The sequence below is a fragment of the Microplitis demolitor genome, chromosome 5, assembly GCF_026212275.2.
Source record: "Microplitis demolitor isolate Queensland-Clemson2020A chromosome 5, iyMicDemo2.1a, whole genome shotgun sequence".
Taxonomy (NCBI): Eukaryota; Metazoa; Arthropoda; class Insecta; order Hymenoptera; family Braconidae; genus Microplitis; species Microplitis demolitor.
In genome coordinates this window covers 20,047,097-20,074,323 of record NC_068549.1, presented here as the reverse complement: position 1 = coordinate 20,074,323, position 27,227 = coordinate 20,047,097, and the positions used below count along the sequence as shown (strand labels likewise).

Below are 27,227 nucleotides of genomic sequence, written 5' to 3'. Positions count from 1 at the left end.
AATGCGCATTTTTTAATATTTTATTTTATTAATTATTTAGTCAGTTTATTAATAATTTTAAATTTGTCTGATGTCTGCTACATTCACACTCATAACTTTACTATCATTTAAATTTAACGGGTTAATTTTCTATTCTTCCACTTTCATAATAAATTTTTCACGACCCAATTTACCACCTGATGTTCATTTTACCTCACTCTAATTTTTAAAAAATTCCTGACTTTGTACACCCGTTAAATTTCAATTTTTTAAAAAAATCTAACCTATTTTACCTCTCAAAATTTGAATTAATAAAAAAAATCGACTTTGCTCCCATCTCCTTACAAATCTACTAATTATCTATATTTTTATATATAAATAAAAGACAAAATAATAACAGTAGTACGACAACAGACAACAATGGCGGCGGTACATCAAGCAAAATTATTTTTCCAATGTGTCGTTCGTTATACTGACCGCGAATTTATAAATTGAAACAAAAAACAATAATCAAGTTCTTAAAATTTATAAAATAATGGTACGTCATATTTATAAATTACAATGGATCCTTACAATTATCACAAAATATAACAGCTGTGAATATCAACTTGTCATTCTAACCTATCACCTATTCAACAAAAAAAAAAAAAAAAAAAAAAATAAGTAAACATTTCCACTTGTTCCGAATCTGTCATTCAAATAAATGACCTTCTCTCTAATAGAACTAAAAAAAAAAAAAAGAAAACTTAACATGTATCAGATTAATAACAAAGCGATTGATTGACTTTTAGAACCAACAAGGTGATGAAGGTGCTGATGAAGGTGAATCCTCTTCTTCCTCCTCACCAAGTGTCCAAGATGCTCTAGCCAATTTCCGTGAGCAATGGCAGCGAGAGTTGAAAATATCTCCGAAAAAAGAAGTACCCTGTCATTCAGCCAAGACGTCCGTTGATCATGAACTATCAACGGAAGATAGGGCTAGTATTTATAAATTTAAACCCAAGTTTCTAATCTTGATTTATAGATTTAACTTTTTCATTTTATTTTTCTTTTATCAATTAATGAATGAAATTCTTTACAGGCCAAAGATTTATTTCTCAAAGGAATTGAGTACGAGAGAAATGGAGAGTTGTATGATGCAATTAAATTTTATAAACGCGCTGTATCATTGGTCCCGGACATCGAGTTCAGGTTATACGAGTCTATGAAACCAAAGATCAAAGAAAAGGTTGATAATAGTGAGGAGAATCAAAAAATAATTGTTGATTCTGGCGATGCGTATGACAATGACGAAGTTGATGTCAGCGAAAATGGAGCGTTGGTTGCTAAACTATCGAGAATTGTCAATAGGAATCAGTGTGTCTGTTTTCCCCGCTTTGAGCAGAGCGTAAGGTCTTTTTAATTTTTTTTTATCACAATTTTACAGGGTGGTCACGAACCAGGACTTCAAGGAAAAAGAGTCTGGGATACAAAAAAAACATTTTTGTGATTTTTTTTTTCAGAGTACCTTCGGTATTAAAATTCTCAAAATTTGTGACATTATTAAGCATCATTTTAAGAATATTCTACTAAATTTTTATAGAAAAATATTGAAAAATAAGCCAGTGGTAGTGGGGAGAGACGAGTCACTAACAAAAGTCTCCATGTCGTAAGCAGGATAATTATGACTGCTTCATCTGAAGTCAAGAAACCAAAAAAATTTCTTTAATACATAAGTTTATCTTAGATTTGAACGAAGGATTTTTTTTTTTCAATAACTACTTATTTTTTAATTAAACAAAAGGAAGAATTTTTGGCAAAAAACAGTCTTTTGACTACACCTTTACCAAAAATTAAAAAATGAATATTTTGTTTATTCCTTCATTCAAATTCAAGATAAACTTATGTACTAAAGAAATCTTTTTGGTTTTTGTTATTTCAGATGAGGCAGTCATGAGTTATCCTGCCTACGGCATGAAGACTTTTTTTTTAAGGTGACTCGTCTCTCCCCACTACCACTGGCTTATTTTTAAATATTTTTCTATGAAAATTTAGCAGAATATTCTTGAAATGATGCTTAACAATGTCACAAATTTTGAGAATTTTAATTAAAGAACGTACTGTGAAAAAAAATCACAAAAAAACTCTCTTTTTTTTATCTTAGATCCCTGTCCCCCTTAAGAAAGGTCTACGGGCTTCAATAATTTTTTTTCGATAATTATGATTGATTTTTGATTGCTCCGGAGCCGCGCATGAGGAAAAAATTTAAAGACCAGATCTAAAAACAAGATACTTGAAGCTACAATGTGCCTTTTTCATTTTTGTTGTACGACCGTTTTTCTTCGAATTACCATCTATTGAAAATCATTTAAAAATTTGAATTTATTTAAATCATAAAATTTCTTATTAAATATTTTAACTTACATACTTGTGCCATCGAAAAATAAAAAGTAGGCCACTAGTAATTTATTTTATTGACTTTTTTTGGTTTCCCGCATGATTTAGTCATCAAATTTAATTATTGACAATAAAATTACAATAAAAACTTTGAATATCTAAGATACGAGTAAAATTTATGAGTCAGGTACAAATGTGAAAAAACTTTGCTGGAAAACCGGGAAATATCGAAATTTTGAAATCATTTCTTCGTGACCACCCTGTTTTAATTAACGTTTATAAATAATAATTACTTTTATTTGTTCCTGTAGATGACACACATATCCTCACTACCTCTGGAGATAATTTTGTACATTTTACGATGGGTTGTGTCATCAGAACTAGACATACGTTCATTAGAAATGTTTTCCCGCGTTTGTCGCGGATTTTTCATCTCCGCTCGCGACCCAGAGCTCTGGAGACTTGCGTGCGTCAGAGTCTGGGGAGTAAACTGTGGGCAGTATGAGCCTAGATATCGTTCCTGGAGGGATATGTACTTAAAACGCCCCAGGTTAAGGTTCCATGGATGCTACATCAGCAAAACGACGTACATTAGACAGGGAGAAAACAGTTTTCAGGATGAATTTTATCGGCCTTGGCATCTTGTTGAATATTTTAGATATATTAGGTATTGAAATTATAATTTTTATCAAGTATTTAATTATTTTAAAAACCTGGGTAAAAATATTTAACCAAATTTACATTGATACCAGACAATTTCATTCAAAGAGACTTGAATTGGATCGAAAATTTTGCTCAAGTCGTAGAATTTTATTGAAAAAAGTCGAAAGTTGACCGAAAACTCGCCAAAATTTTATTATTTTTAATAAAAAGGCTAAAAATTGGGTCAGCCTATTTTCGGTTTTTTTTTTCGACCATTTTTCGACTGAGAAAAAAAATTTATTATTATTTCGGCTTGAAAATTTTTTTCCTGGGAATTAAAATAAAAATTAATTTAATATTTTGTGGTTCAGATTTTTTCCAGGAGGACTTGTTTTAATGTTAACATCAACGGATGATGCCCAAAGTTGTGTTAATGCATTAAAATATCGTAATCCACGTAATCTTTCAGTGCTTACTGGCCACTATAGGCTTCACGACAATCGCGTTACGTTGGTGATGAAAAAACAGGAGATTAAAAGTAATATTAGTAATAATTACAAGAAGAAAAAACGAGAAGTTGTACACGATAGTGGGGAACAAACTTTTCACCTGGTAAATATTTGAAATTTTTTTTTAAATGTCAGTAAAAAATTTTATAGACTAGTGGATTTTAATTAAAAATTAAATTTAAGGAATTGGAAATTCAAAGTTTTCGAAAAAAAACCAACTGGCAATTGCCGTGGATTTGTTACAACATATTTACTCAGTACAAAAATGGCCAACAAGCGACAGCGTGTTTGAATGTTTACAATCGCTACCCGCCATTAAGATTCAGTAGAGTAAAGAGCTATACCCAAGAAAGCGAATTGCCACTGCAATAAATTCAGCTCTTGAGAATATTATTGATTACACTAGATAATTAATTACCCAGGTATTGAAATATTGTAATTAGTACCGCAAAAATATTTTTTAATGATTAAAAGTTTACAATTATTTTAGTCAAGTAAATAATTTGTTTTATTACACGGAGAGAAATGAATGGTAACAATTACAATTTCTTATGGGAATGGTTCTCATATCGTATGGTCACAGGTTTTTTTTTAATACCGATTATAAGAATGCCATCTATACAAATTACGGTAATAATTACGATAATGTTATAGTAATCATTCCCGTACTACTATAGTAAACGTTACCGTATATTATGGTATCGACTACGATAATATTTAGAAATTTCTCATATTATAGTAATCATTACCGTAATATTATGGTAAATATTACTGTCATACACGGTTATGTCTACTATAGTATTTAGAAATTTCTCGTATTACGGTAACCATTACCAAACTTTTATAATCATAATTACTATGCTATCATAGTAATTGTTACTATAATATACGGCTACGATTACTATAGTATTTAAAAATTTCTCGTATTATGGTAACCTTTACCGTATCTTTATGATAACAAGTACTATACTATACGGTTACGACTACTGTATCATTTAGAAATTTCTCATATTACGGTAATCACTACCATAATATGATAATAGTTACCATGCTATCATAGTAATTTTTACTATAACATACGGTTACGATTACCATAATATTTAAAAAATTTTCGTATGGTAATTATTACTATAACATCATGGTAGTTATCACTATAACATACGATTACCACTACTATAATACTTAAAAATTTTTCATATACTAACCATTACCATAATATTATGGTAATTATTACTGTAACATTTGGTAACGATTAACGTAACATGTGGTGACGTTCACTACTGTAGTTTGGTAACGATTACCATAGTAGTATAGTAACGATTACTATAATACCATGGGAATATTTCACATATTATGGGAGTAGTTACTATCATGCATAGGGTTTATCATCATACGCGTCTAGAAACTATTCCTATATAAATATAGGTTTTATTACCGTGAACTATGTGACTGAAAACTATTCCCCTGAGTATGGTAATCATTACCATAATTCAATTACCATACAATACAGGAACTATTACCGTAATTACCGCAATTAATCCCCAAATTAATACCAAGTAATTACTACCATAACGTCATGGGTTGATATTTTATAAACCTACTAGTAATAGTTACCTTAATTTCCTCTCCAAGTACAGAACTAATGCACCCAAAAATTTCAGTTTCACTCGAGCTCGTAATTTTTCTTATTTTTATTATTACTATATTTTTTCCTGGGCAAATATAAAATATATATAAATAAGGATTAAAAAAATATGAAATGAATTATTTTTTAAAATTTTATTGGAAGAAATCGAAACATTAGAGTTAAATTATTGTTTAATTTGATAATAATAGTTTACAAGTTTTAAAAGAGAGAATGTTTTTTTTTCTATATATTTAAATCACATCTAAAAATTCAGGTATAAAATATTAATATTATCTACTAATTGGTCTAAATCGCATTTAATTGCGATTAAAATAATCAAATTAATTGCATTACATCTATTAATTATAAATATTATTCTCTAAATTTGTTTGAAATTCAATTAAAATTATCTAGTTCTATACTTAAATTTATATTGATTAAATTCTACTGCTATTACAGCACGCAAATTAACAATTATCTTTTTTTTTTTCAAATTTAATAATTTATAAACAAATTGCATAATTGTAAATATCAGTAGCTATTGTGGCTACTAAAGCTCAGCTAAAAAATCCGTGTATTTAATAATTATATTAATAAATAATAAATAATTATTTTTGATGCGCAGAAATAATCCCGCATTTTTAAACATTTTCTTATCACTCGTCTTATCTTTCGTACATGATCGAACCGCTTTATAATTATAATTATTATTATTTAATCACAGATTTTTAAATATATCATTCATTGATCACAGATTCACAGGATAATAAGAAGATGGATTATTATTTTTTTTTTAACAATAAACTATAAGATCATAATGAATTTTAATTATTTAATAACTAATTAATTTATTTATCTAATTGGTAATTATAATTCATTATGAACGAAAGCTGGAGAAGAATTGGAAGATTCTAGACAAACATTAGGAATCATCATCCACTTGATGTCACGTATTGTCGCTGTGTGCATCGACCAAACAGCACAGACGACAATCACATGCATGATATTGTGGGAATTAAAAATAAAATCGACTTGACCTGGTAACCATTTTTCGGGAATTCTTAGTGCGCCTATTGCTCCGCCAATCACAGCAACGAGATCCTGTTTTAAATATTTTTATTTATTAGTTTATCATTTTAATTAGAAGAATTTTTTTATGAAACTGGAGTTAGTAGACGTCTAATAATTTTTTGATTTATTTTTGAACTGATAAATATAAAAAAAAAAAATATTTTGAAAAATTGCACCTGTAGTTTTTTTAATTTTCTACATGTGCATATTTTTCGTTTTTTCTTTTGTAATTAATTTGTTGAAATAAAGCAATCCGAAAATTAATTATTGTCTGCTCACTCCCAGATTATATTTATTTATTTATTTATTTTTTTTTTTTTGGTAAAAAGTATGTGATTATTTTAATTAAAATTATTAATTTGCATTTTAATTTTAAAAACTTTTTAAATTTAGTACTAATTAAAAAAAAAAAAAAGAAAAAAAAAACTTTGATTAGTTTTTAATAATTGGGAGTTTATAAAAGATATGAAGTTTCTCGTATTGAAAAATTAATTACACATGACAAAAAAATATAATTAAAATTCAGGTTCTTAAAATAGCAATCAGCTTTAAAATAAATATCAATTAAAATTAATTGACTTATAAACAATAAAAAAGTAATTCAAATTTCCATTTCTCGCCATATTAATAACTTCAATTAACTTCCCAAAATTTCAATTACACTTTTTAAAAGTGTGTCAAATTACTGTAAAAATAATAAAGAAAATCCCACTTGACATCCACTTACTTGCAATACGATATGTAATAAATTATCAGGATCACCGCCAGTCAAATGAAAGCATCTTAGTGTCAAAAAAATCATTCTCATCATGAACGGAGGCGCGAAGCAGAGTCTTCTCTCCCACGGTGACTTGGCCCTCATTGCCTAGATTGAATAATTGACACTTAAATACTTAAAATATATATACATTCATAAGTACACTTAGCATTCAAAAGACATCCAATTAATACCAACACCAAACTTTATTGTCACATAATTATATCATGTTACTAATTCTAAAAGAACATATTTTTATCCGCCCTTTTGACTTCAGGAAACTCTTTAATGTCAAAAGGGCATACACTGTAAAAATTAGCAGCGATCGCGGATTAAATCTGGAGTTAATTTGGAGCAGATGACTCTCTATTCATTTCCCTTGGAGTAAAATTTATTTCGAAGGGGAGTTTATTTAAATATTTAAACTCTGAATCATGAGTGCAGATTTAAATAAAATCTGTAATCACTCCTGATTTTTAACAGTCAAAAGAGCGTATAAAAATATACCTTTTCAGAACTAGTGACGGAATATCATACCTTAAATAATCCCCAGATACTAAGGAAGACATACAGCAGCATCGTTGAATACCAAAGTATCGGCGTAAGACAGTGCACTGATGTTGCTATCATTGGTAACGCGCCTAAAATCAATACTCTTTTAGTTAATTTGCCCTTGATGTTATTATATCATCACAAAATTTAAAAATTAAAATAATTACCAATACTCTGGCAAACCCAAATTCCAAGCATGTCAAGTTTCAGTAGTCCCTTATAAAATTTTTCTCCATAGTCAAGATTCATAAACAAGTGATATATAAATGACCCGATCCATGGACTTACGGCACCAATAAGATGACACCAGGAAATGAAACCAAAGAAGACACCTTTTTCCCACCATGGTAATAAGTCAGGAATCGTTAGCAAGATATGTAAGACAGCTAGACCTGGAACATGACCAATTACTTACTAAATAATTTAATTAAAATTTTTAGTATGACCCAGAGTCTAAAAGACCTTGACCCCAATATCTAAAACCAGTTACGCCAGTGCCTGAGAAGCCCAAACCCGTGTCCACTTTTGACAAAACAACATTTAGAAAAATAAAAAAAAAACTTACCGTGTGTGAAGGTATTGACAGTTTCATTGTGAATATAAAAGAGACTTCTCAAACATCCTTTTAAGTTTGTGATTTGTCTGTAGCCAGTGCGAATGTGTGGGTTGAATTGCAAGTGACTTGGCATGTCACTCCAGGTCTGAAGACACCAGTTATCTTTGTCATCGTAGGTTTTAGTGCAACTTACATCAGCCTTCTCATTAGTACTGTCATGATCATCGGTGTTGGCCGTGATTGCTGACAATTTATTATAATCCAATTCGTTATTTGCCACGAAATTCGCAGCTATTAACTCGGTCACCTCTCCCGCCAGTTCTGTACGCACGTCCGCATTGCGCGGATGCCCAGACAACAATGTGCTCAAATCCTCTTAAATATTATCGCGATAATATTTTATGCGCACCACTGAGTCTTCGGGGTTCTTTTGATACGGATCCCGATGATCGGGCCAGCGGTCGTTGTAGTGGTGGTGCCTCTGCTGCTTCTGGTGGTGGTTGATTGTGATTATTATTCAATACTGCCTGTAAAATAATTTAAATATACCCAAGGTTACTTTACATCTGCTGCTAACTACACCACCCACTTACACCCTCTCAACACTACTCGAGGTTTTATCCCTTGTGACCTCTTGGCCTTTATTCTTCTGCGCTTGTCGCCATAGATACGCTAATCGATTTTTTGAGCCTCATTATTTTCATATTTATTATTGTACGTCATCTATACTCTCGTTCAACACAATACTCACTTGCTTTTCATTGTTGTTGTTTTCGTTGTAAATAAAATGCTAATTATTTTTATTGTGATGTGAATTGCTATGAATTATTTATAAAATGATTGGAAGAGTTACGAGAATTTTAGGAAAATTAAAAAATCATTTCGTCAATATCCAAAGTCCAAAGGTAAATAATTTTATTTTTTTTTAATTAATTGATAATTTGAATTTTTAAAAAATAGTTAACTCAAATTCACCTCAACAATTAATTGTTTTTTTTTCTTTAGCTACAAGATAATTTTTACGAAGGTCCTTGGAAAAGTCGTAAAAATAATTTCAGATGTAAATCTTCACCCGATTTATCAGCAATTAAATTTTATCCATTACATCCTCTAGGCTTTCAGGTAATTCTATAATTAATTTATCTACTTAAATATATTACATAATTTTTTAGTTTAAATATTTTTTAAATCCCGCCAAAATCGCGCCATCTTCAAAAACAGACAATTATTATGTTGCCAGCACTGAGCTGATACTCAAAGGTAGAAAAAAGTAGAAAAGATAAAAAAAAAAAAAAACGCTCACCGGTTTACAATTACACGTGCTCATGGCTGATCTCGATACCCAACACTTGAATTTGTTTTAATTTACTGACTACATTTAGTTGTTTTAATAATTAACTGACGTAAACCAAATAATGTTCCGTGACGTTTTAAATTATTTTTACCACGGCTTTAATCGAGTCTACGATTACTGGACCTGCAAGGTAATTTATGTAATTTATTATTATTATTATTTTTTGGTAAACAAGTTGATATGAACGCCATTACGCTCACAGAGCACGAGCTTTATACAAATTAATCAATTATTAATTAATTATACATAAATTAGTAATTAATAATTTAATTATTTAAATATTTATAAAAAATAAATGAGTATTTATTAAATCTCAAGTATTCAAATATTTATCTGCATTTAACATCTGGTTCATGATTATGACGTAATTTTTAAAATTTTAAATTTTAATATTTACTGTACTAGTCTATTTAAATAGTTTATTTATTAATTAATTATTTAAATTTAATAAGTAAATAAATTTAATAAAAAAAAACTAATTAATAATTGAATTTAAAAAAATAAAAATTCAAATTGCGCGCCATTTTAAAAAACAAAATGTCGGATCTTTTACCGGGTATTATTCGTTAATACTCGTAATTACTCGGGTATTATCGTAAATAACCGAAGTTAGACGATTTAAAACGAATAATAACCAATCGCATTGATCCGATGTCCACGTCGTTGTCACATCCGAGAAGTGTTTTGCGTTCTGCATTTTAAAAGTCCTAGATAACATTTATATTTTATTATATTTGGGACCAAGTGAGCCTACTGTACCCCTAAAACGTGAGTAAATATTTAAAAAATTTAATTTCTTGTAATAATTAATAGTAAAATTTATTTATACTATTAATTATTTCACTAAAATAACACCAGGGTAATTAAAAGTAACGTAGCCCGATGGGAGATGTTATTTTGTCAGTTTTATTTTAAATATGTACATATATGTACTTCTAGAATATATATGTACATATGTATTAATATTATATATATTTAGTCATATATATATATGTATGTATATATTTATATATAGAAGTGATAGATATTAATTATGTTTTTACGTTCAATTTCCAATATGTTTTCTATACAAGATGGCGGCGGCAATATGGCGGCAACTGCCGTATTTATGGCGTGCTACAAAAAAAAACGTTATTTAGAGTAACAAAATTTCACTTACTCATATGCTCATACTTTTACGCATTCAAATAAGACACCTGTAATTATTTATTTTAATTAGTAATTATTTTATCATCTTGACCTTAATATCCTGCCGGATGGTGGAGTCCAAGGTTGATCTTAATCGATAGCGTCTTGCTTATTATTATTCATTCGAAAAAAATTTTTTTTTACTTGAATGATTGAACTGATGCTTAGCTGAGGTTAGAATTTTTTTAGTTTAAAAGTAAAGGAATTCAGAGCGTGGTTTGATCAGTTTTTTTAGCCGATGTCCTCTCCATTGCCGGAAACCCGTGTCGTACCTGAAGCATCATCGTTTCGCTCTTGGATATCATTCATCTTCGATTACATTTGGCACCAAGCAAGCATATTCCAACTTACTAACGTAAGTAAATCGGGAGTAATTATATTTTAACAGCTGGCTCCTGATTATTATCATTCTCATTGTAATTATTATTATTTTATTGGTGTACTTATGAGTTATCATAACATTTTAATTATTTAAATCATCTCATTAAATCATTTATACTCTAATTTTTTTATATAAAAAAATACGTTTTAGTAGCACGCTAAATTTACGATTAATTATTCGTATTCTTGTAATTATTTGTTATTTTTAATTGCATGGTAGTAAATGCTCTAATTTTTTCAGGGGCTATAAAACGATATCCCAAATATTTGAAATAATTAAAATTTTTATTTTTGAATAACAGGAAAAATAAATATTTAAATACTTGCAGGTTATATTATTTATTTACTCATTGATTAACGTGATAATGAGCGATAATTTGATTGGACATTACAATTGCCCGCCAATTTTAAAAATTTAATTTTTGATAGACTAGAAAATTTTTAAATTTTACAATAAAGTTCAAATATTTTATGCGCACGTGGGCTCTAATACTTTTTGCGGGAAAAATAAAATGAGAAGATGAAATTTACGATATTTTAATTAATCGTATCCTTGTATTTTTTATTAATGGAGATTTTTAATTGCATGGAGGTAAAAGCTCTAGTTTTTTCAGGGGCTAGAGATATCCCAAATATTTTAAATAATTCAAATTTTAATTTTGGAGTAACAGGAAAAATAAATATTTAAATACTTTCAGGTTTTATTTACTCATAATAAAGTGATAATTTAATTGGGCATTACAATTACCCGCCAATTTTAAAAATTTAAATTATTAATAGTCTATCAGATTTTTAATTTATAATTTTTTGACCGTAAAGTTCAAATATTTTATGCGCACGTGGGCTCTAATATATTTTTCGCGGGAAAAATAAAATTAAGGAGCTAAAATTTTAATACTCGCTACAACTGTAATAGTTTTTGGAAACGAACGCAGTTTTTAAACATTCAAATTATTTATTTATCTCAATATCGTTATGAATTTTTTTATTTTTTCCTCAAAATATACTCCAGCTATGTGCTATTTAATTTTTAAAAATTCGCGGGAGCACCTGAGATTTCCCTTAAGTCATAAGAAAAAAATAAAAGTATTTGTGATTATTATCAAACTATTTATTGCTCATATTCGATAAATTTATTTAAGTAGAGCAAACAAAATATTTTTTTTACCAGTAGCCAAATTAATTTAATCGCCAGTTGGTTGCTAAGTACTCAGTCAAGTATTCAAAAGTACTCGCGTAAATAAGTATTAACTTTTACAATAAATAAATGACAGTCGACACATTTTCATTTTATTAAATGTCAGCTGTAGACTTTATCATTTAGTCCTTTGATAGTCACCTAAAAAAACAATTCATTTGAGCAGACAATTAATATTTATATTTATAATAAATAAATGCTGACGTAAATATATGATAAATATTTGATATTAATTAAATATCAAAAAGTTTAATTAAATTTTTTTTCAAATTTTATTTTTAAAATAAAAACATTTATTTAAAAAAAAAAACTAAATGTTGTAACAATAAAATAATAAATGACCTTGGATATAAATATTTTTTTAAAATACTTAAATTATGTAATTAATAAAAAATATAATATTTTTTCCAGATGCCGAGAAACCGGAGGCGTCACCGCTCTCGTAGTCATTCGAGGTCTCGCTCTCAATCAGCTGGATCTCAGCAATACGAACACAAACGTAGGCGACTTGATTATGAGAGTCCCCTGAGTAAGGGTACATACAGGTGTGTGTTACTAAATAAATATATAGATATATAAATTCTTTCACTTGAGCTCTTACGTAAAGACTTAAATATTAAAATTAAAATTCAAACCGACTTACCCTTTTACATATAAACTAACTAATGACATTACTCAATTAAACGCCTCTGCATCAGGCGCATAGTCTAGGCATCCAGTGGGCCCAGTGAAAGAACGCAAACCCAACTTGTAAATCTGGTTTACGAAACTTTAAACTCGAATTTTAAATAATATATCTATTATATTTTATTCGGGCTGCAAATATTGATGTACAGTAAAATGACAATTAACCCGCGTCGCTCGTGTTTGAATTAAAAAAAAAAAAAAACGTAAGCAGAAGGCCAATGCCGTCTCCCCGTCATCTCATACCTCGAATCCCTACCATAAAATTGAGCCATCCATCTGTTATTCACTTACACATTACACTGGCTTTGTGTACTGTAATATTTTATGTATCAACTCAGTCAGTTTCTAACCAGCACTTGAGTTCAAACTCTTTTATCTCAGTGCTGGTTTTTTTTTTTTTAAATTATTTTTTATTTATTAATTAACAAATATTTATATTTATTAAATATAATAAAATAAAATTAATTAATACTTACACTAGAGTTGGTATTAAAGTCAGTGTATTTAATAATTATTAATATAAAACCGGAAGTTAATTTCAGTCAAGTGTACAGAGGTTGGCAATTGACGGAAATTTAATAATTTAATTTTTTATTCATTTTAATTTTATTTTCATATTTTTATTTAAATTCTGTTACGTCATGATACATTTTTTTTTGTGATTGAAAAGAAAATTTTAATCCTTGCATTACATATATATATATATTGAAAAATGCATTGATTCAAATAAATTTTTTTACAATTGAAATCAAGTTTTAAAAAAAATCAAACTGTCATTTGCTTTGTAAACAAACGGAAGAACGAATTTGGCATAAATTTTATTTCTTACTTATATTTATTCGCGTTTACGAATCAAGGAAACCGTCTTACGAAGGCCGTATTAATTTGTATTCAACACTGATATATATGTATACATATATATAGATAACTATTATATCTTTAAATGGCTCGTGATTTAGGTATTTAAAACCAATTTTTTTTTTTACTTATTTATCATAAATACGCAATTAAAAATGAAGTTCTTTTTTATCAGTGATTTATATAAATAAAACTATAGTAAAGTAATTATATATATTTACAAGTATAAAATGTAATTGTAAGATTCAATCGAGGACGAATTGTAAAAATAAAAGTCCGAAATATGAGTAGAAGGACAACGTGTTCATATATTTTTATCTTTAATCAATTTAATCTATATTACATTGACAACTTCCTTATAATTAAATATATATATATATATTAAGGTGCATTTTTTTTTCTTAGCTTTTAGGCAGAGAAATTTTTATTAAAAATTACCAAAAAAATATGATACTATGAAGACATGTGAAAAATATCTACTTTTTGATGCACATTGCAAAATATACTACTCGATAGCATGTAAATAAAGTGCAATTTCTACTAACGAAATATTAAAAATTTATGTACCTAAAGATCGGAATATTTTGCGCAAAGAAAATGAAAAAATTTTTGTAATTTGACTGCTTAAAGGTGACAAAGGGTAATTGGAGTTGGCTGCATTTTTCGGCTGACATACTAGCACATGCAAAAGATTTTCAAAATATCCAGTAGATTTTTTACTTTTCATTTTTCTTCCACAAAAAACGTTAAGATTTTTAGTCACATAAAAATTTAGTTACCAATCTCCTCCAGTACCAAAAGTAATGGGTGATTTTTACTCAGAAAATCTCTGGTATATGGAAATTTTATTGTAGACAAAAAAATATTTTTAGCTCAATTTTAATTTTAAAAAGTCACGGTCTATTTTTAAAGTTTTCCCATTTAGAAGTTATAGAAACGATATCACTTTTTTTTTAATTTCTACTCAGTCAATTTTAGAATAATCAACTCATTTTTGGGCTTGATCCTCTAAAATTTTTCAAATTTTCAGAAATTTTTTTTTTGTCTATAATAAAATTGTCTTATAGCATCTTAATATATATGTATATATATTTAAACTATTCATTTAAAATTGCAAAATAAAAAATCAATAGAGTTAAATACAGACAAGTGATATATATTTTTTACTTAATAATTAATTATTATCAGTATTGATTAACGTAATCTTCTTGTAAATCATGACTGAATGATTATAAGCCGGCGGGAAAATATTTATTATTTTACGGTCAGTTAAGCGAATGCTAAAATCACCAAGCGAAAGCCTGTAATTTCTCTTTGCATCCATCACTTTCTGTTTTATTTCATTTATTTTTTTTTGTTATTGATAGTAATTTATCATTGAATCTTGACAATGTAGCTGTAGATTACGATAACAAATAATTAGAGAAATCTTCTTACATTTTTTATAATTAAATAAATATTTACAAACAGGAGTTTCAGTGATGCCTGTGCGTTACGTTTCTTGGTCTTGGATGCCTAGGTACAGTAAATAAAAAAAAAAAAGTGTTATTACATTTCCTGATTACACACATGCTCAAGATGTTTATGACCCATTTAATCTATTCTGAAATATCCATCAGAGTATCCAAGGCCTCTTGGAATTAATCCAACGACAGTTTTTCCTCTTCCTTTTACTCTCTGAGGAGGTCGCTACCTTTTAAGTTATTAAAATTAACTGACTACTCAATACTTGTGTTTTTAATTTGTAAAATATGTGAAGCAAATGAGCCAATATACATTAGATTTTTTATTATATTAATTAAGGGCGTAAAGGGTCTGAGATACAAAAAAAAAAGAGGATATTTTTGTGAATTTTTTTTTCAGAGTAACTTCTTTTTTAAAATTCTCAAAATTTGTGACATGATTAAGCACCACTCCAAGAATATTCTGCTAAATTTTCATAAAAAAATATGGAAAAATAAGCCAGTGGTAGTGAGGAGAGACGAGTCTCAAAAAAAAGTCTCCATGCCGTACGCAGGATAACTCATGACTGCTTCATCTGAAATCAAAAAACCAAAAAGATTTCTTTGGTACACAAGTTTATCTTGGATTTGAACGAAGGAATAAACAAAATATTCATTGGAATGATGCTTAATAGTGTCACAAATTTTGAGAATTTTCATAAAGAAGGTGCTCTGAAAAAAAAACACAAAAATGTTTTTTTTGTATCCCAGATCCTTTTCCCCTCTTAATTGACAAAAACATTTTTTTTTTTTAATTTTTTGAGATTTTTATAATCACTAGTTTTGTAAAAAATTTAAGGAACGTTGAAGTTCAAAGTCTCAGTATTTGAATTTTTTATGACTTGTGGAAAAAAAAATTAATAAATTGACATTTTTTATATTTAATTATTGATATTTTAGTAAAAAATTATCGTACAGACAATTTAAAAATGAAATTAAAGTAAATTGATCCTTACAATGATGTAATAAAAAAAACATTCAAATACTATAGAGCTCAATAATTTTTTTTTATCTCTACAATAATCTTTTACAAACTTGTAATTTGAAATTAAAAACATTAATCTGTAATTAAAAATAAATAATAATTAAAAATTTAATTAAACTTCTTATCACCCAGACAAAATTATCGAATATTGTGTCTCTTATCTTATATTTATAATTACATAAATAAATAAATAAATGACCACTTGAAATAACAATAAATTTATAATATTTTTTTTCAGAGACTCAAAGATAATAAGCGATGAAAATTTTTTATTACTTAGAAGGTAGCGATCCCTTTTACTATAAAAAATATCCTTACTATTTAATAACTTAATTTATTAAGTTAATTTTTTCTCTTATATTAATTTACAATAATTAATTTTAGTGGCGAACGTGTACTGAGATCTCGACAACATGAACGAGGTACCTCGCAAGAGAGACGTTACAAACGTAGTCACCGTAGATCACCAAGCAGTGGCCGTCACCACTTTGATTACGAGAATGTCAAGGAAGAACCTCTAGCACCAGTACCGTCTCCACATGTCCACAAGCATAATGAACGTGAATGCCGTGACCGTGATAGGATACACGCAACCCGTCCATTATCACGTGAAAAACGACGTGCACGTCGCGCTCGTCTTCAACAAGCTCCGTCGTCAACGAGTCAGAAGTCCTCCAGACATCGCCATAAATCTTCTTCACGCAGCCAGGTCAGTATTTTATTTTTTTTTATATATTATTTATTATTTGTTTTACACAGACATATATATACATATTTTTTTTATTATTTATTTCTAGTAATTAATGTAAAAAAAAATATAATTAGCTAATCAAGATCATTAATATTTTATTTTTGAAAATTAATTATTCAAAATTATATTTTTTTAAAATGTACCGTCGCATTTAATAATTTTAATTAATTATTTAATTATGAGTTCAATTTTTCTTAAATATGCAGTAAAAAAAATTTTGTAAAAATTAACACAACTGTGTGTTAAAATGACGTTTTACATAAATTTTTATTTTATTTTAACACTTGTGTTAAAAAAAAATAATACAAAGTGTTAATATTCTCTGTTACTGGTTCTAAAATTTTTTTAACTCAAATGTTATCTGCAACACGTAAAGTATTAAATTAGCACTGTGTTAAATTTATATTTTAAAAGTGTTAACCTTTTTTTTGACAGTAGCACTAAGTAAATGTTACTTTTGTATCATTTAACATTTTTTTTTGTTAAAAATGAACTGATCGGTAGAATGTTAAATTGCTACATAAAAGTGTTAAATTAACACTCAAAAAGTGTTAACAATAACACAAGAAAAATGTTACTATTCTCTATTACCGGCTCTAAAACTTTTACACACTCAAATATTATCTGCAACACGTAGTGTTAAATTAACACTCGATGTGTTAAAATTACATCATAAAAGTGTTAACATGCGTTTTGACAGTAGCACTGAGTAAATGTTACTTATTTTTAAATTAAAAAATTTTTTTTTGATACTGAACTGAGTCAAATTAACACACAAAAGTGTTAAATATTTAACATAAGAAAGCACAGACTTTTTTTTGCCACAAATTTGAAAATTTTTTGCTGTCTATTAAATTAAGTGAAGTAATGAATTAAATAAAAAAAAAATAATTAAAAGGCTGGGGTTTAAAAAAAAGTAATGGAGTAAAATATAAATTTACAAGAACCAAAGAGAGTATTTATTTTCTCCAAGTAAATGTACCCAATGCTATTAATAAATCTAAAGAGTATTTTGGTGGTATGGGGCCCGTCGTCACGCGGTTTTAGTATCGCTGTTTCTCAGTTCTCAAGCTAGTTCTCAAGCCAGATGGCTGGGTCTAAAATCCGTCTAAGCGACCTTATTTCAACTAAATGATTATTTAGACAAATTATATCATGATTATAAACATCAAGACCCGGATTTACGGAAGAAACGGAACAGTTTAATCAATTTATCAATGAAAAATAATGTGGAAAATTTTTTAAAAAAATATTCTGTGCTAGTGGTTTTAAACGAAGATATGATCAGAAGTTAACTGACTCAGTCAGCCAGTTGATCTAACACTGACAGGTCAACAGCCTCACCAATGGCGCGCCGCGACCGATTCTTTACCCGTCAAGCCGTCGATAATTCCGTCCAAGATCTTATAAATCGTCATCAGCAGCGATCCGTTAGACCGCCGCCTATTATCTGGGACAGTTGGATTAAAAATTTTAAAGTAACTCCGGATTCCGAGACGCCTGTCAATGAGGTAGAAAAAACCCTCCCTTTATTCGGACCTCTTCTCTCCTCTGTCTAACAAATTTATTTTTATTATTTAACTGCTTTTTCACTTACCACTTAACAGTACTGCACTTTCCTTAACAACGACGTCTTCATTCATCACCACCCGTTTTATGATTCATATTTCCCATGCTCTGACGTTAGAGATTATTTATATAAAACTTCTTTATTCTCAATGTTGACTTACACAAATACGCGAAGAATATTAATAAAAAAAAAAAAAAAAAAAAAAAATACAAAAATAAAAAAAAATAAAACAACATGACCAAGAAGAAGAAAATGAACAAGAACATGAAGAAGGGGAAAATTATCAACCTTGAAATATAACCAAGAGATTATTAATAGCAAACGGTGCGACTCCACGAAAACCGCCCACTATTTTATATTTTTTTTCAATCAACTCTTGAGTTTAAAAAAAAAAAAAACTCAGTAGTTATTCCTCAGTGGTTGTGAATTACAAAGCTCATATTTTACCAGCAATAGTTATTTTAAATAAAATTATATACTGAAAAAAAAAATAATAATCGAGAGTTAAATCCCAGATGTCTATTTATAAAATAATATTTATTATAATAACCACTTGTTAAATTACGTTTACATATTTCACAATATTTTATTATATATTCAAATCAAAATTATCTATACATATTTATATATTTATCTATCTTAAATATATTATTTATTAAACGTAATTTGACTTCACTTGTATGTTGTGAGAGGACGCATTATTCGTTGCTTGTAGATCTTACGTCTTAAACTCAACCGGTATTTTTAGTACCAACAGTATTTGGCGCGACGCTCTTCGTACGTACGTACATTTTATTTCTCCGTCGAAAAATTTTATTTTACAAATTATAAATAATCAAATAATTAAATAAAGTCATTAATATACCGACAATCGATTCTTGTGATAATTTAAATATTCCCGCGGTTTTTAAAATTTAAAAAATTTTCAAATTTAAAGTATGCTGAGCATATCTTAAATCCATTTATATATTTATATACATGTATATAAAATATATATCTATATATATATAATTTAAATTGATAAAAAAAATATCAATTATCAGCGGGAAGATCAAATAAAAAAATGTTTGCTTTCGCAATGCGGGATAATATGTCGACAAGTCGTCAAAATTCGTCAACCAACAGACGTAATCGATACACACGTTCATCTACAAGTGTAACACAATTATTAAGTGACTCGTGTTCAAGTTTAATTCAAAGATTGACAACACGAGTTCGTGTTCCACATCATGATAAACCATCAAGACATTCACCTGTAAACCGTGACCTTGCTGTTCATCAAAATTTAAGTCAAAATAATAATAGTCGTCGTCGTAGCAATAGCAATAATAATAATAGTAATAATAATAATAACAACAATAATAATAATAATAATAGTAGTAGTAATAATAGTAATAATAATAATACAAGATCACGGTTAGAGGATAAATACTCATCGATACTTGATCGCTACACAAAAAGACGTAACGATGATGAAATAAATTATAAGCGACGAATTTTACATCGTGACAGTCCATTTATACATGACGATAAAACATTTGAATCCGAATTACCCCGTGGTATTGCTAAAAGTGCAACAACGTCGAGTGTTTTTTTAACGGAAAAGGCGTATCCTTATGTCAGTTCATTGAGACGTGATAAGACACCTGGTGTTAAAGATAAGGAACGAGATAAAATAAATAAAGAGACGATGCCTGATTACCGTCACTATGGAAGACATAAGTCAGGACATGCTGAGACGAGGAACAGAAAAATTAGGCCGAGTAGACACGGGAAAAGTGAACAAATCGATGGCTCGAGGTTGAAAGGACGGTTATCTAGAGATGATACTTATTATCCTGATAAAATTGTATCCAAAAAAATTGTTGATGATAATGTTGATACTGGTATTGTTCCTGTTGCTTCTGTTCCTACTGCTATTGTCCCTGTTCCTACTGCTCTTGTTCCTGTTCCTACTCCTGGTCTTGGTCTTGCTCCTGTTTCTGACTCTGGTCTTGGCCATGCTCCAGTTCCAGTTCCAGCTCTCGTTTCTAGTAATGGAGTTAATGTTGAATTACTATTGAAAGAAAGAGAACTGAAGAGAAGAGAAATTCAAAAACTTATTTTGAAATACACAGCGTACGATGAAGCTTACGCTCAAACAAAACTCGATGCTGCTAAAGTTAAACCGACGGCTACTGAATTGATAGCCAGTAAATATCAGAAGAATACTTCCGAGTCGGAAAAAAATAGTGTTATTGAAACAATTTTAGAAAGATCTAAAACTATTGTAAGTTGTCGATGCGTGATCGTGTTGCCGATGCAAATTTGCTCATATTTACTAACATTTTTAATTATTAACTAATTAACAGTAAACTAGTTTTGTTAAAATTATTAAATGTGCGGTTTTAAAATAAATGTTTGTTTTTTTGTTGATGGTTTTTGCTTGCACGGTTTTATATTTGCTCGTGTCGTTTTATCTCATGAACGCACTGATCACCGGCGAATCTATTTTTTAACTTGTCGTTACGCAACACGATAGACGTTTTTAAGTTTTTTTTTGGCAATGTGATATGAATAAAAAATATATTAAATTAAGATTTTATTAATATGTACATGTTTTTTTTATAAATATTTATATTCATCTGTGATCGGTTTATATCAAACATAAATTCTTTATTAAATTATTTTGTTTACATCCTAGTTTATAAATAATTTTATTTGTTTTTACTTTTTAAATAATTTAATGGAGAATTTTATGAAATTCAAATTTCAAAAATATTGTGATCTTGGTTGGCTATTTTTTAAAAACTTTTACGTACTGCAAAAAAAAATGAATTTGAGAAAAAAAAAATTATTTTATAAAATTTAATGCAGTACGTAAATTGTTTATGTCCACGTAAGTACTCACTTTTACATTAATATTTATTTAAAATTTTTTTTTTTACCTCGAACCAGTCAAATTTTAAAAATTTTAATTTTTAAAAAATTAATTTAATTAAAAAAAAAAAATTACGTGTAATTTTAAATGAAAATTTATTTTGACTGTTTCGGTATCGGGTAAAAAAAAAAAAAAGAAATTGAGTTGATATAAATGATAGTTAAAAGTAATATAGTAATAAATAAAATTAATAATAGTAATTAATAATAATAATAAAAAAGCGCTTTGTGCCGATTGGTAAATTTCGTAACCGTACCTTTCTGACTTGGCAAACTATTTTGCCCTCTCCCCTTTCTCTCTGATTGTTGGGTTACATCTTCGTCCGTTGTGTATGGAATGGAATTGGATATTGGCATGGTTCGGATGGCTGTGGGGTCCAATGCAAACGCTCTCTCGGTTCACGGGCCGCTGACGATCTCAATGGTTACGATCCTGACCGATGACCGACATTTAATTGGGTCTGATCAACATCCCGTTTATCAAATTCGGTAACGCGACAACGCGATAACCATTCCTGGGTGGATTACTGGATGGATGGAATCAACTGGATATTCAACCCTGGACGACTTCAACTGCGACCACCGACTCCTGATGGCTTATTTAATGGGTCTTGGAAACTATTTGTGGTTTAAATAAACAACCACGAATCCTTTACCAATCAATCAACCAACCAACCAACCAACGACTACCATTGATATCTACTACCCAAACTGGCTGGCATTGCAACGGCAATAGAGCCCACGACCGCCTTCCGTCGAGGACGATGAAGACGGCCACCTTGTTTACCAATCTGGCGACGTCCTGGCAAATAGATGTTCGTTAAATACGTGAATACACTCATTGTTGTAGATTTAAGAAAAATTCATATTCTATTTATATATATATTTTTTATATATATAAATATATATATATATCATTAATTATTCATTATTTATTAAACTGATTGGCTCGATCGATCAATCATTTTACTTTTTTTTATTTTCACTTTAAATTCTTTCTTTTTTCGGGAACGACGCGATTAAATTTTTGTTTTATTTAAATTTTTAGTATTGAGATTTTTTTATTTTTTTTTATTTAGATTAATATATAGAAAAAAAAATTAAAAGACAATCGGTATCAATAAGTTAATATCATATATATATATATATATATATATATATATATATATATATATATATATATATATATATATATATATATATATATATATATATATATATATATATATATATATATATATATATATATATATATATATATATTTATACATATATATTTTTTTATATTAATCACCTTTTTCAGATGCCGACAAATGAAATTATGGACGCGTATTTTAAATTTCGCGCTCATTATTAAGACGTGGAAATAATTAAAATAATTATTTATTTATAGAAATTTTTAATTTATTTGAATTTTTTTGACGTCTAAATAATGAATTTGAATATTTAAACTGTCATTAAAATTAAATATATAGTGACATAAAAAATAGTTCGTATTTATAAATCGTTCGTTAAATAAATATTAGAATCTAAAATAAATTTTGTTCGGGATAATTAAATTCTTATCGGTGCAGCTAAAGAAATTGAGATAAAAAAAAAGACATTTTTTAAAAAATTTGCTGCGCACGAATTTTTTGAATCGACTGAGCGAGTGAAAAATCATAAATTTTGTTTAATTTCTTTGACACTAAAAAAAAATTTTTTAATTAAATTTTAATTATTTTTCGATAAATATTTTATTTATTTAAAATTTAAAATTTTAAGTTTTAGAGTCAAGGATAATTAAAAATTTAATTTATATGGATTTTAAACTCGCAAAGTCTAATTTAAATTGTTTGACTAATATTTATTTATTGATAATTACAGATAAAGTTCTGGCCACCCTTGGAGAGGGTACTTTTGGAAAAGTTGTCAAGGTTAAGGATTTACAAATGTAAGTTTAAATGTTTACTAGCACAAAGTCTGGTTGTAATAATAATTATTTTAAAATAATAAATTTGTTTGAATAAATATTTAAAAATTACTATTCATAGTCTATTTGCAAAGAGATGATGATTGTAATTAAAGACTGGCCTTGCGCCTAAAACAGTGATCCAATTTTAAGATTCATATATTAACTTACTGATATTATTTAATATACACATATATATTTATGAATTAATTTTATTTATTTTAGGGATCACGTAATGGCATTAAAAATTATTAAAAATGTTGAAAAATATCGTGAAGCTGCTAAACTTGAAATAAATGCACTTGAAAAAATAGCCGCCAAAGATCCTGATGGTCAACAGTAAGTTTTTTTTTTATTTATTTATTTTAAATAAATTTTTAAACTCCCGCCATTTACTTGACATTGATTTTTAATTTTTAAATAAATTTTTAAACTCCCGCCATTTACTTAATATTTATTTTTAATTCCATTTTAAATAAATTTAAAAATTCCCGCCATTTATTTAATATTTATTTTTAATTCCATTTCAAATAAATTTAAAAATTCCCGCCATTTACTTGATATTTATTTTTAATTTTTATTTTAAATTAATTTTTTTTCTTCATAAAAAATTAATAAATTAAATAATTTTTTTAGTTTATGTGTAAAAATGTTGGACTGGTTCAATTATCACGGTCATATGTGTATTGCATTTGAAATGCTCGGACTCAGTGTATTTGATTTTTTGGTAAGTTAATAAATTAATCATAAATTTAAATAATTATTTAATTTAATTGATTAATAAATAAATAAATAAATTATTACTTTACAGAGAGACAATAATTATCAACCATACCCATTAGATCATGTCAGACATATGGGATATCAACTCTGTTACGCAGTTAAATTTCTTCATGACACAAAACTTACGCATACTGATTTAAAACCCGAGAATATACTTTTCGTCGACTCAGAGTACGAAGTAACGTACAACTCTAAAAAGGTATAAATTTATAATTTAATTTATAAGAAAGGTAAAAAAAACACGTGACTTTTTCCTTCGAAAAATAAGTAGTGAGTCATTTGATTATCCGACTAGCGGATAGCAAAATAAAAGTAATTTAAAAAAAAGCGAATTCTGTTTAAGCGGAGAGACGTAAGACGTGTCAAGAGGACAGATATAAGGTTGATAGATTTTGGCAGTGCGACCTTCGATCACGAGCATCACAGTACGATCGTCAGCACGCGACATTACAGAGCGCCTGAAGTTATTCTCGGTTTGTTCTTTTTTTAATACATAACATTATTTGAATGCTACTACGACACTAAGTCGATATGTTCAAAGTACTCTTAACTCATAAGTATGCATGTATACATATATAAATATATAAATATATAATGTGTGTTGAGTAAGTGAGATACAAATAGTAAGACGTTATTAAACTATAAAAAGATAATGAGAGTGTGAGTGTATGACCGATCTATTTGATGATCCTCATCCAACAGTTTAAATCTATTATTAATTTATTTTTTTATTTTTTTTGTTTATTTTTTATTACAGAACTCGGATGGTCACAACCGTGCGACGTATGGTCGATTGGTTGTATATTATTTGAATTATATTTGGGTATTACATTATTTCAAACACACGACAATCGTGAGCATCTCGCTATGATGGAACGTATATTGGGCACAATACCTCATCGTATGGCTAGAAAAACTAAAACTAAGTACTTTTATCATGGGAAATTGGAGTGGGATGATAAGAGTTCTGCTGGCAGATATGTTAGAGATAATTGTAAACCATTACATGTAAGTATTTCATTTATTTTTTTTATTAAAGACATTCTTAGACATTTTCTTTTCCCCACCCCCACTCTGGAAGTTTTACAAAATTTTAAATTACAGCTGTCAAAAGTATTGAAATTTTATTAGTTAATTAAAAAAAAAATTTGATTGAAGGCATTCTCAGATAATACTCTCCCGCCTTTTTTTAGAATTCAGTTTTCATGATAGAATTGAAATTTTATTAATTAATTAAAAAAAAATGGAAGTATTAATTGAAAAAAAAATTAAGTTACAATTCGTCAAAATGTAGATTTTAAAAAAAAATTACAGTTGATATTAATTGAGATTCAAACGATTTTTAGTAAATAAATTTCAGTAAATTTGAATTTTTAATTTTTTTAGGCTAAAACTTACTAACCAAATTTCGTTTGATTTTAAGGTTTTTAATTTTCAATTAATTTTAATCCGCCTAAAAATTTACGAGGCACAAAAAAAAATCAAGTATAGAAAAATTAGAGATGAAAATAAATTGTAATTTTAAAAATTCAATTGATGGATACAAACTATTCGATTTCGTTTCTACTCTCCGGCTGTTGGTCTCTACTTTTTTTTTTATTTACCAAAAATAAAACCGGAGTTTTAATTAAAAGGTCACCCAGCGCGTGTTTAAAAAACGAGGGTTTAAAAAATAAATACACTATGATTTAAAAAATATTTTTCTTTTTATTTATTAATAGATTTTTTTAAAAATCTTAATGAAAATTTTCAAAAAAAATTTTAAACTCCTAATAAATAAATTAATAAAAACAACTAATTAATTTTTTTTTTTTTTAGCGCTACATGTTATCTGAAGAAGAAGAACACCGACAATTATTTGATTTAATTCAACGTATGTTAGATTACGAACCATCAGAACGAATTACACTAAAGGATGCGCTGTTGCATCCTTTTTTCGATGCTCTGCCGGCCTCCCAGAGAATCTCTGACGTGAAGGCCGGCGGTGATGCTCAACAGACTCCTCACGAACGTTCACATTCGCTTTCACGATGAAATTAATATTCGGGACCCGATGTCCCTACGGATAAATATTTGATATTTTTAAAACTGTTACTGTTCTGACACGCGCGCTCCGATGTACAGCAACCGTGAGTTTAAAATTTTAAAAGTCACGATTGTGATTCGGATTTAATTGCGTCGTGTCCTGACAGGTAATTCTTGTAAAATGTTTTCTAAAAAGTGTCGATCAAGAGATTGGGAGAAGAGAATTTAGATAATTAAATAAAAGTGAAAGTGAAGATAAAGTTTATGAGATTAAGAAAATATTTTATAACTATTTTTTTTCTGTACATTAATTCCTCCCTTATTTTATTATGAAAAATAACGCTTTGAATAAAAAAAAAATAAATTAATTAATTAAAATTAAGAGAGAGAAAGAGAATAAGGGATTTAATTTTTATGCAGAAATAAAAAGAGACGTAGATTTAATAATTAATTATTTTAGTTTGTTGTAAATTGTTTAATTAAGAGACAAGTACGCATGGATGTGAACTAAATGATAAGCTCGTTAATTAAATAAGACAATTTTTAAATCATTAAAATGATAATTATTAATTATTATAAATTAGTTTGTTAAGATTTGAATTTTGCACACATAGATGTCGGGAGGATAAATTTATTATTATTATTATTATTAATTGTCTTTCAGATACACATTAATTTATTTATTAAATTAATGAGTTATTTTTATTAATGTGTATGTAAGTGTTAACTTAAATTTAATGAATAATTTAAGTGATTATTAATAATTGATAATTTATCGTTACTTTACAAAGATTGTATTTTAACATGTCTGTTTGTAAATACTCGAAAAAAATTATTGATAAATTGTAGCGATATTCAGAAATTTGAAGAAAAAAATAACAAAAAACTGACATCGAGTGTAATTGTATTAAATAAAAAATTGTCTTTAATTGTAATCAAGTTGTTTTTTTTTTAATTTTCTTTTGCCTTTTTTTTTTATTTTAAATCTTAAAATCAATTTAAAAAT

The 27,227-nt window shown here is 27.9% G+C and overlaps 4 protein-coding genes across 9 annotated transcripts; 3 read left to right on the top strand and 1 right to left on the bottom strand.

Annotated features, from left to right (window-relative positions):
* The first annotated feature begins 378 nt into the window (after window positions 1–378).
* On the top strand, window positions 379–5,371 carry LOC103579468 (F-box only protein 9). The gene is made up of 6 exons (XM_008560867.3): window positions 379–517; window positions 771–956; window positions 1,061–1,366; window positions 2,667–3,022; window positions 3,369–3,609; window positions 3,690–5,371. The coding sequence occupies exons 1-6, from the start codon at window positions 515–517 to the stop codon at window positions 3,876–3,878; spliced, it is 1,281 nt and encodes a 426-aa protein (XP_008559089.1). The 5' UTR covers window positions 379–514; the 3' UTR covers window positions 3,879–5,371.
* A 203-nt stretch (window positions 5,372–5,574) lies between these two features.
* LOC103579553 (progestin and adipoQ receptor family member 4) lies at window positions 5,575–8,792 on the bottom strand. The gene is made up of 7 exons (XM_053739573.1): window positions 8,760–8,792; window positions 8,507–8,596; window positions 8,079–8,442; window positions 7,681–7,905; window positions 7,499–7,602; window positions 6,932–7,069; window positions 5,575–6,234 (listed from the first exon to the last, which is right to left on the bottom strand). Exons 1-7 carry the CDS (start codon window positions 8,790–8,792, stop codon window positions 6,001–6,003), a joined length of 1,188 nt encoding a protein of 395 aa, XP_053595548.1. The 3' UTR covers window positions 5,575–6,000.
* A 77-nt stretch (window positions 8,793–8,869) lies between these two features.
* On the top strand, window positions 8,870–27,116 carry LOC103579470 (dual specificity protein kinase CLK2). Of its 6 annotated transcripts, none has more exons than XM_014444614.2 (13): window positions 8,870–8,974; window positions 9,075–9,191; window positions 12,602–12,735; window positions 16,461–16,505; window positions 16,607–16,931; window positions 22,199–22,277; window positions 23,329–23,395; window positions 23,639–23,752; window positions 24,050–24,140; window positions 24,225–24,395; window positions 24,540–24,669; window positions 24,954–25,204; window positions 26,015–27,116. In XM_014444614.2, exons 1-13 carry the CDS (start codon window positions 8,906–8,908, stop codon window positions 26,228–26,230), a joined length of 1,809 nt encoding a protein of 602 aa, XP_014300100.2. In that variant the 5' UTR covers window positions 8,870–8,905; the 3' UTR covers window positions 26,231–27,116. The 6 variants fall into 6 exon arrangements, with proteins under 6 accessions (XP_014300100.2, XP_014300101.2, XP_008559095.1 ...); XM_008560873.2 differs by lacking the exons at window positions 8,870–8,974; window positions 9,075–9,191 and adding exons at window positions 9,375–9,553; window positions 10,838–10,966; XM_008560872.2 differs by lacking the exons at window positions 8,870–8,974; window positions 9,075–9,191 and adding exons at window positions 10,069–10,191; window positions 10,838–10,966.
* On the top strand, window positions 16,939–21,557 carry LOC103579469 (probable serine/threonine-protein kinase DDB_G0276181). The gene has a single exon (XM_008560868.3). The coding sequence runs from the start codon at window positions 19,607–19,609 to the stop codon at window positions 20,885–20,887; it is 1,281 nt and encodes a 426-aa protein (XP_008559090.1). The 5' UTR covers window positions 16,939–19,606; the 3' UTR covers window positions 20,888–21,557.
* Window positions 27,117–27,227: the final 111 nt, after the last annotated feature.

Excerpts from the sequence above, each read along its gene's own strand:
- LOC103579468 (XM_008560867.3), top strand. Across the intron at positions 957-1,060 it reads AACTATCAACGGAAGATAGG|GCCAAAGATTTATTTCTCAA; the intron begins GCTAGTATTTAT and ends AATTCTTTACAG. Across the intron at positions 3,610-3,689 it reads GGGAACAAACTTTTCACCTG|GAATTGGAAATTCAAAGTTT; the intron begins GTAAATATTTGA and ends ATTAAATTTAAG.
- LOC103579553 (XM_053739573.1), bottom strand. The coding sequence starts at position 8,792 with ATGACGTACAATAATAAATATGAAAATAATGAG. Across the intron at positions 8,443-8,506 it reads TGGCCCGATCATCGGGATCC|GATTTGAGCACATTGTTGTC; the intron begins GTATCAAAAGAA and ends AATATTTAAGAG. Across the intron at positions 7,906-8,078 it reads TGTCAATACCTTCACACACG|GTCTAGCTGTCTTACATATC; the intron begins GTAAGTTTTTTT and ends GTCATGTTCCAG.
- LOC103579470 (XM_014444614.2), top strand. The coding sequence starts at position 8,906 with ATGATTGGAAGAGTTACGAGAATTTTAGGAAAATTAAAAAATCATTTC. Across the intron at positions 8,975-9,074 it reads TCAATATCCAAAGTCCAAAG|CTACAAGATAATTTTTACGA; the intron begins GTAAATAATTTT and ends TTTTTTCTTTAG. Across the intron at positions 25,205-26,014 it reads ATAATTGTAAACCATTACAT|CGCTACATGTTATCTGAAGA; the intron begins GTAAGTATTTCA and ends TTTTTTTTTTAG.
- LOC103579469 (XM_008560868.3), top strand. The coding sequence starts at position 19,607 with ATGTTTGCTTTCGCAATGCGGGATAATATGTCGACAAGTCGTCAAAAT.